The 12641-nt window shown below is 42.5% G+C and overlaps 1 protein-coding gene across 1 annotated transcript in view; it reads right to left on the bottom strand.

The window, feature by feature from the left end:
• The window catches only part of TRAPPC9 (trafficking protein particle complex 9), a 727753-nt gene that overhangs the window by 661688 nt on the left and 53424 nt on the right, over positions 1-12641 (bottom strand). The window contains exon 7 of the mRNA XM_003792853.3: positions 11168-11293. Within this exon, the coding sequence (XP_003792901.2) occupies positions 11168-11293 (126 nt within the window). The remainder of the gene's footprint in view (positions 1-11167; positions 11294-12641) is intronic.

Raw genomic sequence — 12641 nt, 5'->3', positions numbered from 1 at the left:
AAAAAAAAAAAAAAAAGATGGCAAAACTCCCCAAATTTATCTATAGAGTCAATATAATCCCAGTTGGTTCCCTTAGAAAAATTGACAAGCTGATCCTCAAACTCATGTGAAAGTGCAAGGAACCCAGAACAGCCAGAACAGTATGGAAAAAAAACTAAGTTGGAAGAGACACATTTCCCAACTTCAAAACTTACTTCCAAGCTACAGTAATCAAGATAGTATGGTACTAGCATAAGCACAGATACGTGAAGTATACCTATGCCACTGAAACAGAATTCAGAATTTTTTTATTATTGTTTAGGAGTCATTGAGGGTATAAGGAATTAGGTTACACTGATTGCATTTGTTAGATAAAGTCCCTCTTATACTCGTGTCCCACCCCCAGGAGGTGTTCCATACACCATGACCCCCCGTAACTCCCTCCCTCCTCCCTCTCCCCACTCCCTCATTCCCCTACCCCTTCTTGTATTAGCTCATCTACTGCCTTCATATTGGAATCAAGTATATTGGATTCTTGCTTCTCCATTCTTGTGATGCTTTACTAAGAAGAATGGGTTCTACCTCCATCCAGGTTGATACAAAAGCTGTAACATCTCTAGCTTTTTAATGCCTGAATAGTATTCCATGGTGTACATATACCCCAGCTTGTTAATCCATTCCTGGGTTGGTGGGCATTTAGGTTGTTTCAACATTTTTGGTGATTGTAAATTGAGCTGTGATAAACAGTCTAGTGCAAATATCCTTCTGCTAAAAGGATTTTTTTTTTCCTTCTGGGTAAATGCCTAGTAATGGAATTGCAGGAACAAATGGGAGGTCAAAATTAAAATTTGTTTTAAATTTATATTATAGTCAGCTAATTTTTTACAAGGATGAGAAGACCATTTGATCGGGAAAGAGGAGTCTCCTCCCCAAATGGTGCTGGGACAACTAGCTATCTACACGCAAAAGAATTAGGCTGGACCCCCATCTCCCATGATAAGCAAAACTTAAGTTGAAGAATGGATCTAGACCTAAACAGAAAGTGAAACCTCTAAACTCGTAAAAGAAAACATAGTAAATCTTCCACCTCGAGCTAGCAATGGTTTCTTGTATATAATACCAAAGCACATGTGATGAAAGAAAAAACAGAGAAATTATACTTCATTGAAATTAAAAACTTTTGTGCAACCAAGGACACCATCAAAAAAGCAAAATGATGGCAGTGCCTGGAGCTCAGTGGGCAGGGCGCCGGCCACATACACTGAGGCTGGCGGGCTCGAGCCGGGCCTGCACCTGCTACACAATGACAACTACAACCAAAAAAAGCAGCCAGGCATTATGGTGGGCGACTGTAGTCTCAGCTACTTGGGAGGCTGAGGCAAGAGACTCACTTAAGCCCAAGACTTGGAGGTGCTGTGAGCTGTGACGCCATGGCACTCTACTGAGGATGACATAGTGAGACTCCGTCTCAAAAAATAAATAAATAAAGTAAAATGAAACACCAGAATGGAAGGAAAATTTTGCAAAGCGTATATCTGATAAGGATTTAGTATCCAGAATATACAATTAACTCTTACAACTGAACAAAAATAAAATAAAACCCAATTTAAAAATTGGCAAAAAGTTTGGATAGACAAATGGCCAGTAAGCACATGAAAAAATGCTCAGCATCACCAGCCATCAGGGAAATGGAAATCAAAACCAAAACAAGATACTGCTTCAAACCCATCAGGACAGCTAGAATCCAAAGATGGACAATGGTAAGTGTTGGTGAGGGTGCGAAACAACGGGAATCCATCCATGTTGCTGGAGGAAATGTAAAATGACACAGCTGCACTGGAAAATAGTTTGACACTTCTCTAAAAGTTAAACATCCGTTATCATATGACCCAGCAATTCCACTCCCAAGTTTATACTAAGAACGTGGAACACCTGTGTTCCTACAAAACTTGTACATAAATGTTCACAGAAGCATGGTTCTTATTAGCTAAAAGATGGAACAACCCAATGTACACCAATCAATGAACAGATCCATAAAGCACAGCACATCCACATGATGGAACCTTATCCGGCCATAAGAAAGAATGTGATACTGATTCCTGCTACCACAGGAATAAGCCTTAAAAACCTTATGCTCAATGAATAATTCCAACACAAACGCTGTCCTTTCAGGTGAAGGGAGTGCAAGTGTTCATTGTATTACTCGTACAACTTTTCTGAAGGTTTGGAGTCTTTCTAAATAAAAACACCATGGACTACTATGCAGCCATAAAGAAAGATGGAGACTTTACATCCTTCATGTTCACATGGATGGAGCTGGAAAGTGTTCTTCTTAGCAAAGTATCACAGGAATGGAAGAAAAAGTATCCAATGTACACAGCCCCATTATGAAATTAATTTATAGCTTTCATGTGAAATCTATAACCTAATAACAGCCTAAGAATATGAGGAGGGGGGAGGGAGAGTGGTAGAGGTAATGGGAGGAGGGAGGGGGATTGGAGGGATCACTTCTATGGTTTATCTTACAAGGGTACAAGTGAATCTTTCTAAGAGTAGATTATGAACGTCTTAACACAATAACTAAGAAAATGACATGAAGGCTATGTTAACCAGTTTGACGAAAATATTTCAAATTGTATGTGAAAACACCACACTGTACCCCAGAATTGCATTAATGTACACAGCTATCATTTAATTAAAAAATTAATAAATAAGTAAAATAATTTTTTTAATGTTATAAATTATAAAACAACAAAAATAACCTCTCACAGAGGGTTTTAAGGACTAAATGCAGAAATGAGTATCAAGCTCTTCGTACAGGGCCTTGTATATCCACTGCTGTCACTGCTGCTCAAAGGAGAGCTGCCAGTGCTGGCAAGAATCACAGGAGGAAGCTGCGTCATAGCTGCCTCTGTTTAATTCACCCAACAAACATTAATAAATGCCTCATCTATGACAAGCATTGTGCTTGGCATGGTGACTATAAAAATGACTCAGACACAATCCCTGCTCTAGAATCTGCATACATTACCAAACTTTCCTATTAAAAATGTATCACTTTAATATTCATCTCAGCTTTAAGGTAGCCCCTAAGGTAAACAGTTTAGAATTTCTAAAAGCAATGAGTGTCTGTGATATGCTCTGTTTATGCATTTATTTACATTCTGCCTCATTCTTAAAAAGGATCTTTAATCAATTTTTAAAACACATACAACTTAACAAAAAAAGATAAAAAAGAGGGGGAAGAGAAAATGAGAATTATAGCAAAATAAAATACAGGGAAGGTCAAATCACAAAAATGTGCCATGGAGTAGGCATAATTATTAAGAGTAGATCACAGATTCAGCTCTAAGCTTCCCAAAAGCTAAAACAAAAAGAAAAATATAATATGATACAAGGTTCACAGTGCCATGGAATAGGTAACTGCGCCAATTGCTGCCATGGCCCCCCCCCGCCGCCCCCCCCCCCCGTGGGGAATTCTGAAGCCTCATTCTTATTGCTGAGCGTCATTCTCAAATAACTTCCCTGGGTTACATATGACACTGCATCACACGCATATGGGTCGTTCTCCAGTCTCTGGCTTTTCCCATTAGCCCCTTCCCTCTTCCATCACTTTTTTGGGCTTCAAATGGAGATCTGAAACCTAACCTAAGGATCAGGTCAAAGACTCCCACATCTTCGCAGGCCGTGCCTTCCCTAAAGACCAGCCGGGGCCGGGCGTGGTGGCTCACGCCTGTAGTCCCAGCACTATGGGAGGCCGAGGCGGGTGGATCACCTGTGCTCAGAGGTTCGAGACCAGCCAAGACCCCCCTGAGCCAAATGAGCCAGAGTGAGACCCCGTCTCTACAACAACAACAGGACAACGAGACAGCCGGACCTTGTGACTCCAGCTCCATGGGGGGCAAGAAAACACTACAGGAGGAAGAAGTAATAAAAAAAAAAAAAATTAAAAAAAAAACCTTCAAAGTAATAAAGTTGAAATAAAAAAAAAAGACCAGCCGGCATCCCAGGCCCTCTGCTCACTCCTCTGCAGCTTCGCCTTGCTTAAGAGATTTCTTTACATGCCTGTTCCCCACAAAACTCCTCTCTCCTAAGGACAAGGCAGCATGCCGTATTCCAGAGACATCTCAGTACCTTCTCTTTCCTCTCCATCTCCAGTAAGAAACTTGACTGTCCTCCTTCACTGTCCAGCAGCAGCTTTGTGAGAACCATAAATCCCCCACTAACCATCCCTAAAAGCCAGGCACCCTGCCGGCAAGACTCAACGGTTTCAACCTTAGCAAAGCTGCTTTCTTAGTACTTTCACCCTCCTATGTTAAAAAGCCTTCCTGAATTTCCCTATCCCTCTGATTTTGAGCTTAAATTGACACAAAGTTCTGAAGTTGCAATTATTATGTGAATGTCTACCAGGGTTTGGCTGAGTTTCCTTAGCAACAGCTTCATTAAGGAAATGCATCAAAAATTGTAAAGAGGCTATTCTTACATCTGAACAAGTAGCCTGCATAAAAGTTGAATGACTTTGAAGAGAAAATTAACCAGGGACAAAAAGGTTGCAAGTCTTAGTCAATAGCATCACAAGCCAAAGTATACTCAAATGGCTCAGAATCATTCCTGAACATTAGGTTTGTAGGAGGCAAAGGGTATTGGCTTGAGTATATCAGTACATGATCCTAGAGTGTGTTCTTGACTCTGACATGGTCAGATTGTCTCTTATAGGTTTTACAAAAATTCCTTACTAGCACTCTCTCTTACTATCAATTGCCAGTTTCTTCTAAGAATTAAGAAAATTAATTTCAATAGTTTGGACTGTTTGAGGGAAACTATATGATTCAGTTCATAAAGCTTGGATTTTAGAACCAAAACAAACTAGGTTTAAACACCAACGATGGTATTTACAAGATAATGATCAGTATCCAGCAAACTCCCCTGTCCACAACTTCTCATATCTAAAACTGGGCATGATAAAATACTTAGCAAAGTTGTCACAATGATAACATCCCAATATCTTTGTACAAAGCATCTAGTGAAATGTCTACAAGGAGCCGACTGCTTGTCTAACAGTATCCTCCATAAGTTTCATCTTATTTGGTGGAGAGGCTTTGCCTTTTCATCTTCTTTGTGTGGCAACAGAACTTACTTTACTGAGATTAATACCACCTGAACAGCCACAACTCTAAAAATTCCCCAGGTCTACATGGCAGGGCATGTTCTTTTCCTTTGTAGGATTAATAAAATTTGTAATTGGCTTGGCACCTGTGGCTCAAGCGGCTAAGGCGCCAGCCACATACACCTAAGGTGGCGGGTTCGAATCCCCAGCCCGGGCCCGCCAAACAACAATGATGGCCGCAACCAAAAAAATGGCCGGGTGTTGTAGCGGGCGCCTGTAGTCCCAGCTAATTGGCAGGCTGAGGCAGGAGACTCGCTTGAGCCCAGGAGTTGGAGGTTGCTGTGAGCTGTGATGCCATGGCACTCTACCCAGGGAGATAGCTTGAGGCTCTGTCTCAAAAAAAAAAAAAAAATTTGTAATTGAAATTTGCTTATCTGTTTAGTGCCTATTTCCCTCTAGACCTGAGCTCATTCAGTGCAGGACCATGTCTGTTTTGCTGCCCACCAAACATTCAAGAGCTAGTAGGTGGCCTGACACATGCCTCATGCCTGGTCTCCAGAGTGGAAGACATGAGTGAAGGGAAGAGAAATCAAGCACACTTCCCAGAAGTCCTTTCCCCTCTGAAATTATGTGCTGACTTTGGACAAGTTACACAACCTTACTTTTTTTTTTTTTGCCCAGGGACCCAGGCCACAGTGCCATGATATCATCACAGCTCACAACAACCTCAAACTCCTGAGTTCAAACAATCCTCCTGCCTCAGCCTCCTGAGTAGCTGGGACTACAGGTACCTGCTACAACCCCTGGCTGTATTTTTCTATTTTTAGTAGAGATGGGGTCTTGCTCTTGCTCAGACTGGTCTCAAACTCCTGAACTCAAGCAATCCATCTGCCTTGGCCTCTCATAGTGCTGATAATACAGGTGTGAGCCACCACACCCAGCCCACATATCCTTTCTTTAGCCTGGAGTTTCTCCTCTGTAAATAAGAATGACTGCAGTTGGAACACGGAATTATAAGGATTAAAGGAAATAACTCAAATTCACAACTTTTACTCCTTTGATATATTACCAGTGAGGCAGACACATCTTCTGAACACTTTGTGTATGTCAAGCACTTTATATACATTATTATACCACTGACAAAACAGCTCATTGCCATTTTACAGATCTGGAAACAGGCTATAGGGGTTACAACCATACCAACTCACACAGGGCAGAAATGGCGACTTAAACCTCAATCTGGGGTGCCACAGTCCTTATTCCTTCCCCCTCACCTCTCTCTTATCATTTGCTTGTAAAATCTACAAGTCAAACACACACATTCATAATGAAATGCGTGCTGCCATTTGTCAGTTACCATAGCTAGGTAATTATTATAAACTACACACCAAAACAACAAGAGAAAGGCAGTTCAGTCTGTGTCCCTGAACACAAAGAGGGGGATCCTGCACTGAATTCTGTAAAGTGAAGAACACCACTTTCCAACACCACTAAATCCAAATGTATTATTTATCAGTTTTTATGGGTGCACAGGGATTCCTGAAGCAGAAGGAACCTACAATAATAATATCTCAGCTCCTTTCAAAATTTCCATATCAGCCAGAATCATTTCCAGGAATAGACATAACACATCACTTCTACAATAGAATATACTTGATCAAGAACCAAAAGCTGGTTCTATTTCAGAAGAACTACAGGCCCTTCTTTTTTATTGTTATAATAAAATCCCCCCAGAACTCATTATTTTGCCGCCTGCTCATCTGGCAAACAAACATGGAGATGAGTCAAAGAAAGCAAAGGATCCTGTTGGGGAAAACTCAGAAGGCCAAGTAAACACGTCCACCCTGTCCCCGCCGCCCAGTGGCAGGAGTCCACTGTGTCTTGAACCCCTTCCCGTGTGTCTTTGCTGACCTCTAGTGGTCCAGGGGAAGACTGAGAGAACAGAAAAGGAAGGGCTGCAGCAAACAACAACAAATTCCCACACATTTTTAATGAATACATTTTATTTTATAAAATACATGTATTTATACACCCACCTGTGAAAACAGCTTGTGGCAAGCCCAAATTTTCGACCTTAATTTTCAAAGGAAACTCTAGCCATTAAGATCGAGTAAGTCTCAAATTCCTCGGGTACCAGCTGCCAGCCAGACTATAATTCTGTAGCTTTAGGCCTTTAAGGATCTGTTTGAAAAGCACAATCCTTTTTCTGTCCTGTCACAAGGTGTCTCTCTAAGCTCTACAACCTGATCATAGTTCTTGCCCGTCGTAGTCACCCATGGGACGGGTGCTGAATCGGTGCAGGACGTGAAGTATCTGATCTAACCAGGCCATCTAATCAGCAGGAGTTCATCACTGCACTAGTTCACAGATGATAACACTAGAGTCAGGCACTCTGAGTGAGTCTGCCCAGGGTTACGCAGCTAACGAGGAGCAGAAGTGGTCTTCAAAGCCAAGCCCACAGGACTGCCCCCCAGCTGGGGTCCACGAATCTCTCCTGCCTACCCGACAAGTCCATCATCCCTTACTTTTACTTTTTTCTTAAGCCATATACACATAGATCATGAATACACTTATGCATATGTGGGGCACAACGTGTTGATTTTTTTATACAATCTGACGTGGTTACATCAAACCAATCAGCATAGCTTTCGCCTCATTTACCTAATTATTGTGTTAAGACATTTATGTTCTATGCTTGACAGGTTTGATTGTACCCTTGCAAATATGCTCCATACATCCTTTACTTTTATACAGGATCTTCAACAGGATCTGACTCAACCTGCCTCTGAAGTATCTTTTCCCCCAATGTCCCTCACAAACAAAAGTACTCTGGCCCTGAATTATTTCCCACTCAGTGCTCAGCCCCAACCACACATTTATCCCCCAGCCCCTCTGCCCAGAGGCTCTTCAGGCCACTCTCTGGAAAGCCTTGCCTCACACCCTCAGCAGGGCCCTCCGGAGAAGTCCTGAAGGTCTGTCAGCAGCACCGGACGTTTAGACTACACCTCACCATCCTGTGAATTTACAGTCTCTCACAGTGCTCAGGCCCAGAAGGTCACCCCAACACCATGTTAAATGATAAATGCAATCCAGACATCGCTGTTCCCCTGCATCACAAGGGACTGACTGTCTCACTTTGGGCACATAACTGAAGCTTCCACTGTGACACGCCAGGTTTCTGCTCTTTCTCCTCATCTTTACTGGAAACATCAACATAAGCCAAAAGAATGGAGTTGAAACACATTCTTCTTAGTAAAGGATCACAAGATGGAAATGCAAGTATCCAATGTACTCGATACTAATACAAAGCCAGAGACAAACTAATACACACAAGAGAAAGCCTCAATTCAATTCAGTTAAGAGGAGGGAGAGGGGAGAGAGGAAGAGGGATGGGGGAGAGGGGAGGAGTGAGGGGGACTGGTGTGCTCCCACCTAATGAGCACAACGTAAGGGTACAGGGCACACTTCCTGGGTAAGGGGCACAACTACAACCGCAACTTCATCTAACAAATGCAAACAGTGAACCTAATCTGAAGAAAAAAACAAACCAAGAGACGCACCTCTTCTTAGCTATTTTCTCATGACACACTGGACCAGCGATACAAATATGTTCCCCAGCTCTGAGGCATTGTTTCCCTTATACTAAAGGGTCTAAAACATTGTGGGAATTGTTGTTTGGTTGTTTTTGGCTTTCTTCTGGTTGTGTCTCCCCTTAGGTGCTGGCTATAGGCTGACATCCTGACATTGCTTGGCCAGCCTCGCACCCAATGTCCAGTCCTGGAAATTAGCTGAGATGCTATGAACTCATTTTGAAAGGAGAGAACTAAAGCACAGAGAGCTTAAATATCCTGCCAAAGAGAGTGGAGCCAGAACCCCAACCCCAGCACTCTGCATCTGACCGTGATGCTAGAACATGTCTCTTTTTATAGACCATGACTATGAAAATATAAAGTATCAAAGTATGGCCAGGAATCATACTTACCAACTCTAAGATGGGAGTTAACTCTCTTATTTTGTTTCTATTTAAGTTATTTTCTGTTGAAAAAATTAAAAATCTCTACAGTTGGGGCGGCGCCTGTGGCTTAATGAGTAGGGCACTGGCCCCATATACTGAGGGTAACAGGTTCAAACCCAGACCCGGCCAAACTGCAACAAAAAATAGCCAAGCATTGTGATGGGTGCCTCTACTCCCAGCTGCTCTGGAGGCTGAGGCAAAAGAATCACTTAAGCCCGGCTCGGCACCTGTGGCTCAAGCAGCTAAGGCGCCAGCCACATACACCTATGGTGGCAGGTTCGAATCCAGCCTGGGCCCGCCAAACAACAATGACGGCTGCAACCAAAAAATAGCCGGGTGTTGTGGCGGGCGCCAGTAGTCCCAGCTACTTAGGAGGCTGAGGCAGGAGACTCGCTGGAGCCCAGGAGTTGGAGATTGCTGTGAGCTGTGATGCCACGCACTCTACCAAGGGCAACAAAGTGAGACTCTGTTGCTAAAAAAAAAAAAGAAAAGAAAAAAATCTCTACAGCAGATACGGCAAAACGTCAACAGTATAGATGTCAACGTCCTCCATCTAGATGAAGGAGACATGAGCATCTTAATAGTATAATTTTTGTATGTTTAGTCCTACTTTATGTTCAAAGTGGAAAATGATTTTGACGTCTCTCCCTCCTCTCCTCCACGCTCCACCCTCTCACCTAAGGCCAAGCCCCACACAGCTCGGTCTTTTCATTATGTGCAAAGATGACTTTCTCACCCTTCCCAACTTCTTCTGCAGCTTGCCCCTCTCTGATCAAGGTCAGCCATCATCCACCTAACAGAACTGGCTGTGATGCCCTCTGACCCTCTCACACGGCCAGTCATCAATCCTTTCTGTGGAGACCTGAACATGTTTTGGGTTGGTTGACTTTTCCATGGACAGCCCCACCCCTCTGGAGGAAGCCATCAGTACCACCTGCCTGGACTCCCCAAGAACCTCCAAACTACCTACTCCATAAAAATCTAATCACATAGTTCCTCTGCTATTAAGACCTTTGTTTTAAAATCCACTACTCTATGTATACCATGGAATACTATTCAGCTATAAAAATTATGGTGACTTTAAATCTTTTATATTTACCTGGATGGAAATGAAACACATCCTTATCACAAGAATGGAAATGAGGTACACACTGTACTCAACACTGAAATGAATCTGATAAAAACACAACTACATGCCCATAAGAGAAAATAACACAAGTGAATTCAAATGCGGGGAGGAGAGAGGAGGAAAAGGAGAAAGCGGAGAGGAGGGGAGGGAAGAGGGTTGGTAAACGCCCCCTGATGGGCACATTGTGAGGGTGCACAGCACACCCCAGGATGAAGGGCTCAGCTGCCTCCACTACAACTTGAACTTTGCCTTAGAAACATAAATAATGTAACCTAATCACTTGTACCACCATATTAATCTGAATTTAAAAAATAAAATAAAAGGGCTGAGTGCCCATAGCTCAATGGTTAAAGCACTGGACCTGTGCACAGGGGGTGGTGGGTTCAAACCCAGCCAGGGCCTGCTAAATAAAAATAAATAAATAAAATAAAATCCACTACTCTTAGAAGAAACCCCACCTTCTGCAGCTGAACCGTAAAGCCCTCCTGCTTGGACTTGTCCTTTCCTCCCACTCTCTTCCCCTCTGCCCCATCCCCATCTCTTGCATCGTTTGGTCCGTCCCAGGGATCTGCCTGTCAGTTTCAGACACACTCATGCTAAGCCATCTTCTTCCTGAATGTTCCTTCCCACGCCTCCTCTTCATCTGGCCATCTCCAATCTCCAGGTTAAATCTGGGGCCACCGACTTGCTCCCTGGTGCAGCACCTTCACTGCTTCTCACTCACCCCACCGCTCCAGGTCTGCCTTTCCTGCAGAACTGCCAGCTCAAGCAGGTACCTGCTTCCTCTCTCTTTCCCCACTCTTCGCTCAATGTCCTGCTCACTAAGCATCTGCTAAATCTCAGTGACCTATGTTTTCCTTCTACTCTTGTGTCCTAACCTTGGAGTCTTTGTTTTCCTATCTGCGAAGATCCAAGTTAGACTAGCTAAATATCTCACCTGTCGGAGATTAATGTAAACCGCATTCTGAAGAAATTCTGAGGCTTCCATGCTCCGCTTCTGAATTGCAAGGACACGTACTGCTTTGACACATGCTTCCAATTCAATCACTCCAGCATTCTTATACTGTAGGATACAAAGGAGGTTCCTTAGTCAAAGAAGAAGTATGAAGATGTTTCTGTCATTTTCTGAAGGCTGCACCACTGGGACTCAACAACTCCACAACAGCAATTTCCCCAGCTTAAGGCTTCTGATAACCCATCCCACCCCAAGAAATGAGAATTTGTTTTTGAGAGTCTATCATTTTGGGGGGCAAAAAATGAGACTGACTGAACCCACATAAATATGTGTTCATTCAAATAACTCAATCACAACAGCTTGCTGTTTTGCAAAATTTCAAAATATTATCAACAGATACTTTGCTATTCATTTCTGCTTATCATCCCTTAAAGTACTCTAAACATTTTCAGAATTTCTCACACCTGCAGCTAGCTTTACTACAGTTTGTAAATGCATTTTACTTAGTTGGAAAAATTCTGGCTCCCTGTATGTTCAAAGTCTTCCTGATTTCCCATCTCTAGGTTGCTTGTTCCTATTTCTCAGATCCTATTATGGTTCCTGAGATAAAGACCAAAGACATTTGGAACAGAAAAGCTTTTGTAAAACTTTATTTATCTACTCAATAAACTGGGGGGGTATATCTCAAACATCACCCCCAATTCTCCTAACTTCAAGCTAGGATCCACCACCAGCCACACTGGGTGGCTCCAGACTCAGAGCAGAGAATAAAGCCAGGTTCCGGTCCCAGCCCCACCCTAGGCCCTCCTCTCTCCCAGGCCTCTGCTGCAAAATCCCCCAAGCTAACTGTTCTTCCACATTTTTCATTTCTATTCCAAACACTCTTTTTTCCTAGTTATCCCAGCTGGAATCATTTTCAATTGATATAACTAAAAAAAACTTCTTCAAATTAAGGATATGTTTATAGACATTAAGTCCATGTATACTAACCTAAAGAGACTCTGAAGTTTAGGAGAGATAACACACTGATATTCTTTTGTAAAGGCATTAAAACATAACAATTGATGCATTTAATCTAAAATAAGCATTTGCTGAGACCACCGTAGACCTGGCCTGGCACAGGTGCCCAAGAAGATGCAGTCTGCCTATTCACCCATAACCAAGGAGCCCAGGTGTGACTGGTCACCTTTCTTCCTAAATATATCCATGAGGTGGCACAAATCTTCATCCTTTCCCCTTTTCTACACTTGTAACATGCACATAACCTGTGACATATTACAATTTATCAAAGACAATCAGAAAAAGAAACTATACTTACCTAAATGCCAACATTGAAGTCAGAAATTTATCAATTTTTATGTACCGTTTAATAACACACACACCAAAAAAAAAAGGCAAAAAACCTAACATAGGGATTTGATTCTATTGAAAGAAAATGATGATTTTTCCTTCAGAA

This window comes from Otolemur garnettii, unplaced genomic scaffold (assembly GCF_000181295.1).
Source record: "Otolemur garnettii isolate 467f Iridium unplaced genomic scaffold, OtoGar3 scaffold00062, whole genome shotgun sequence".
Classification (NCBI taxonomy): Eukaryota; Metazoa; Chordata; class Mammalia; order Primates; family Galagidae; genus Otolemur; species Otolemur garnettii.
Note: the sequence above shows the minus strand (reverse complement) of the source record. Positions and strands in the feature narration are given on the sequence as shown.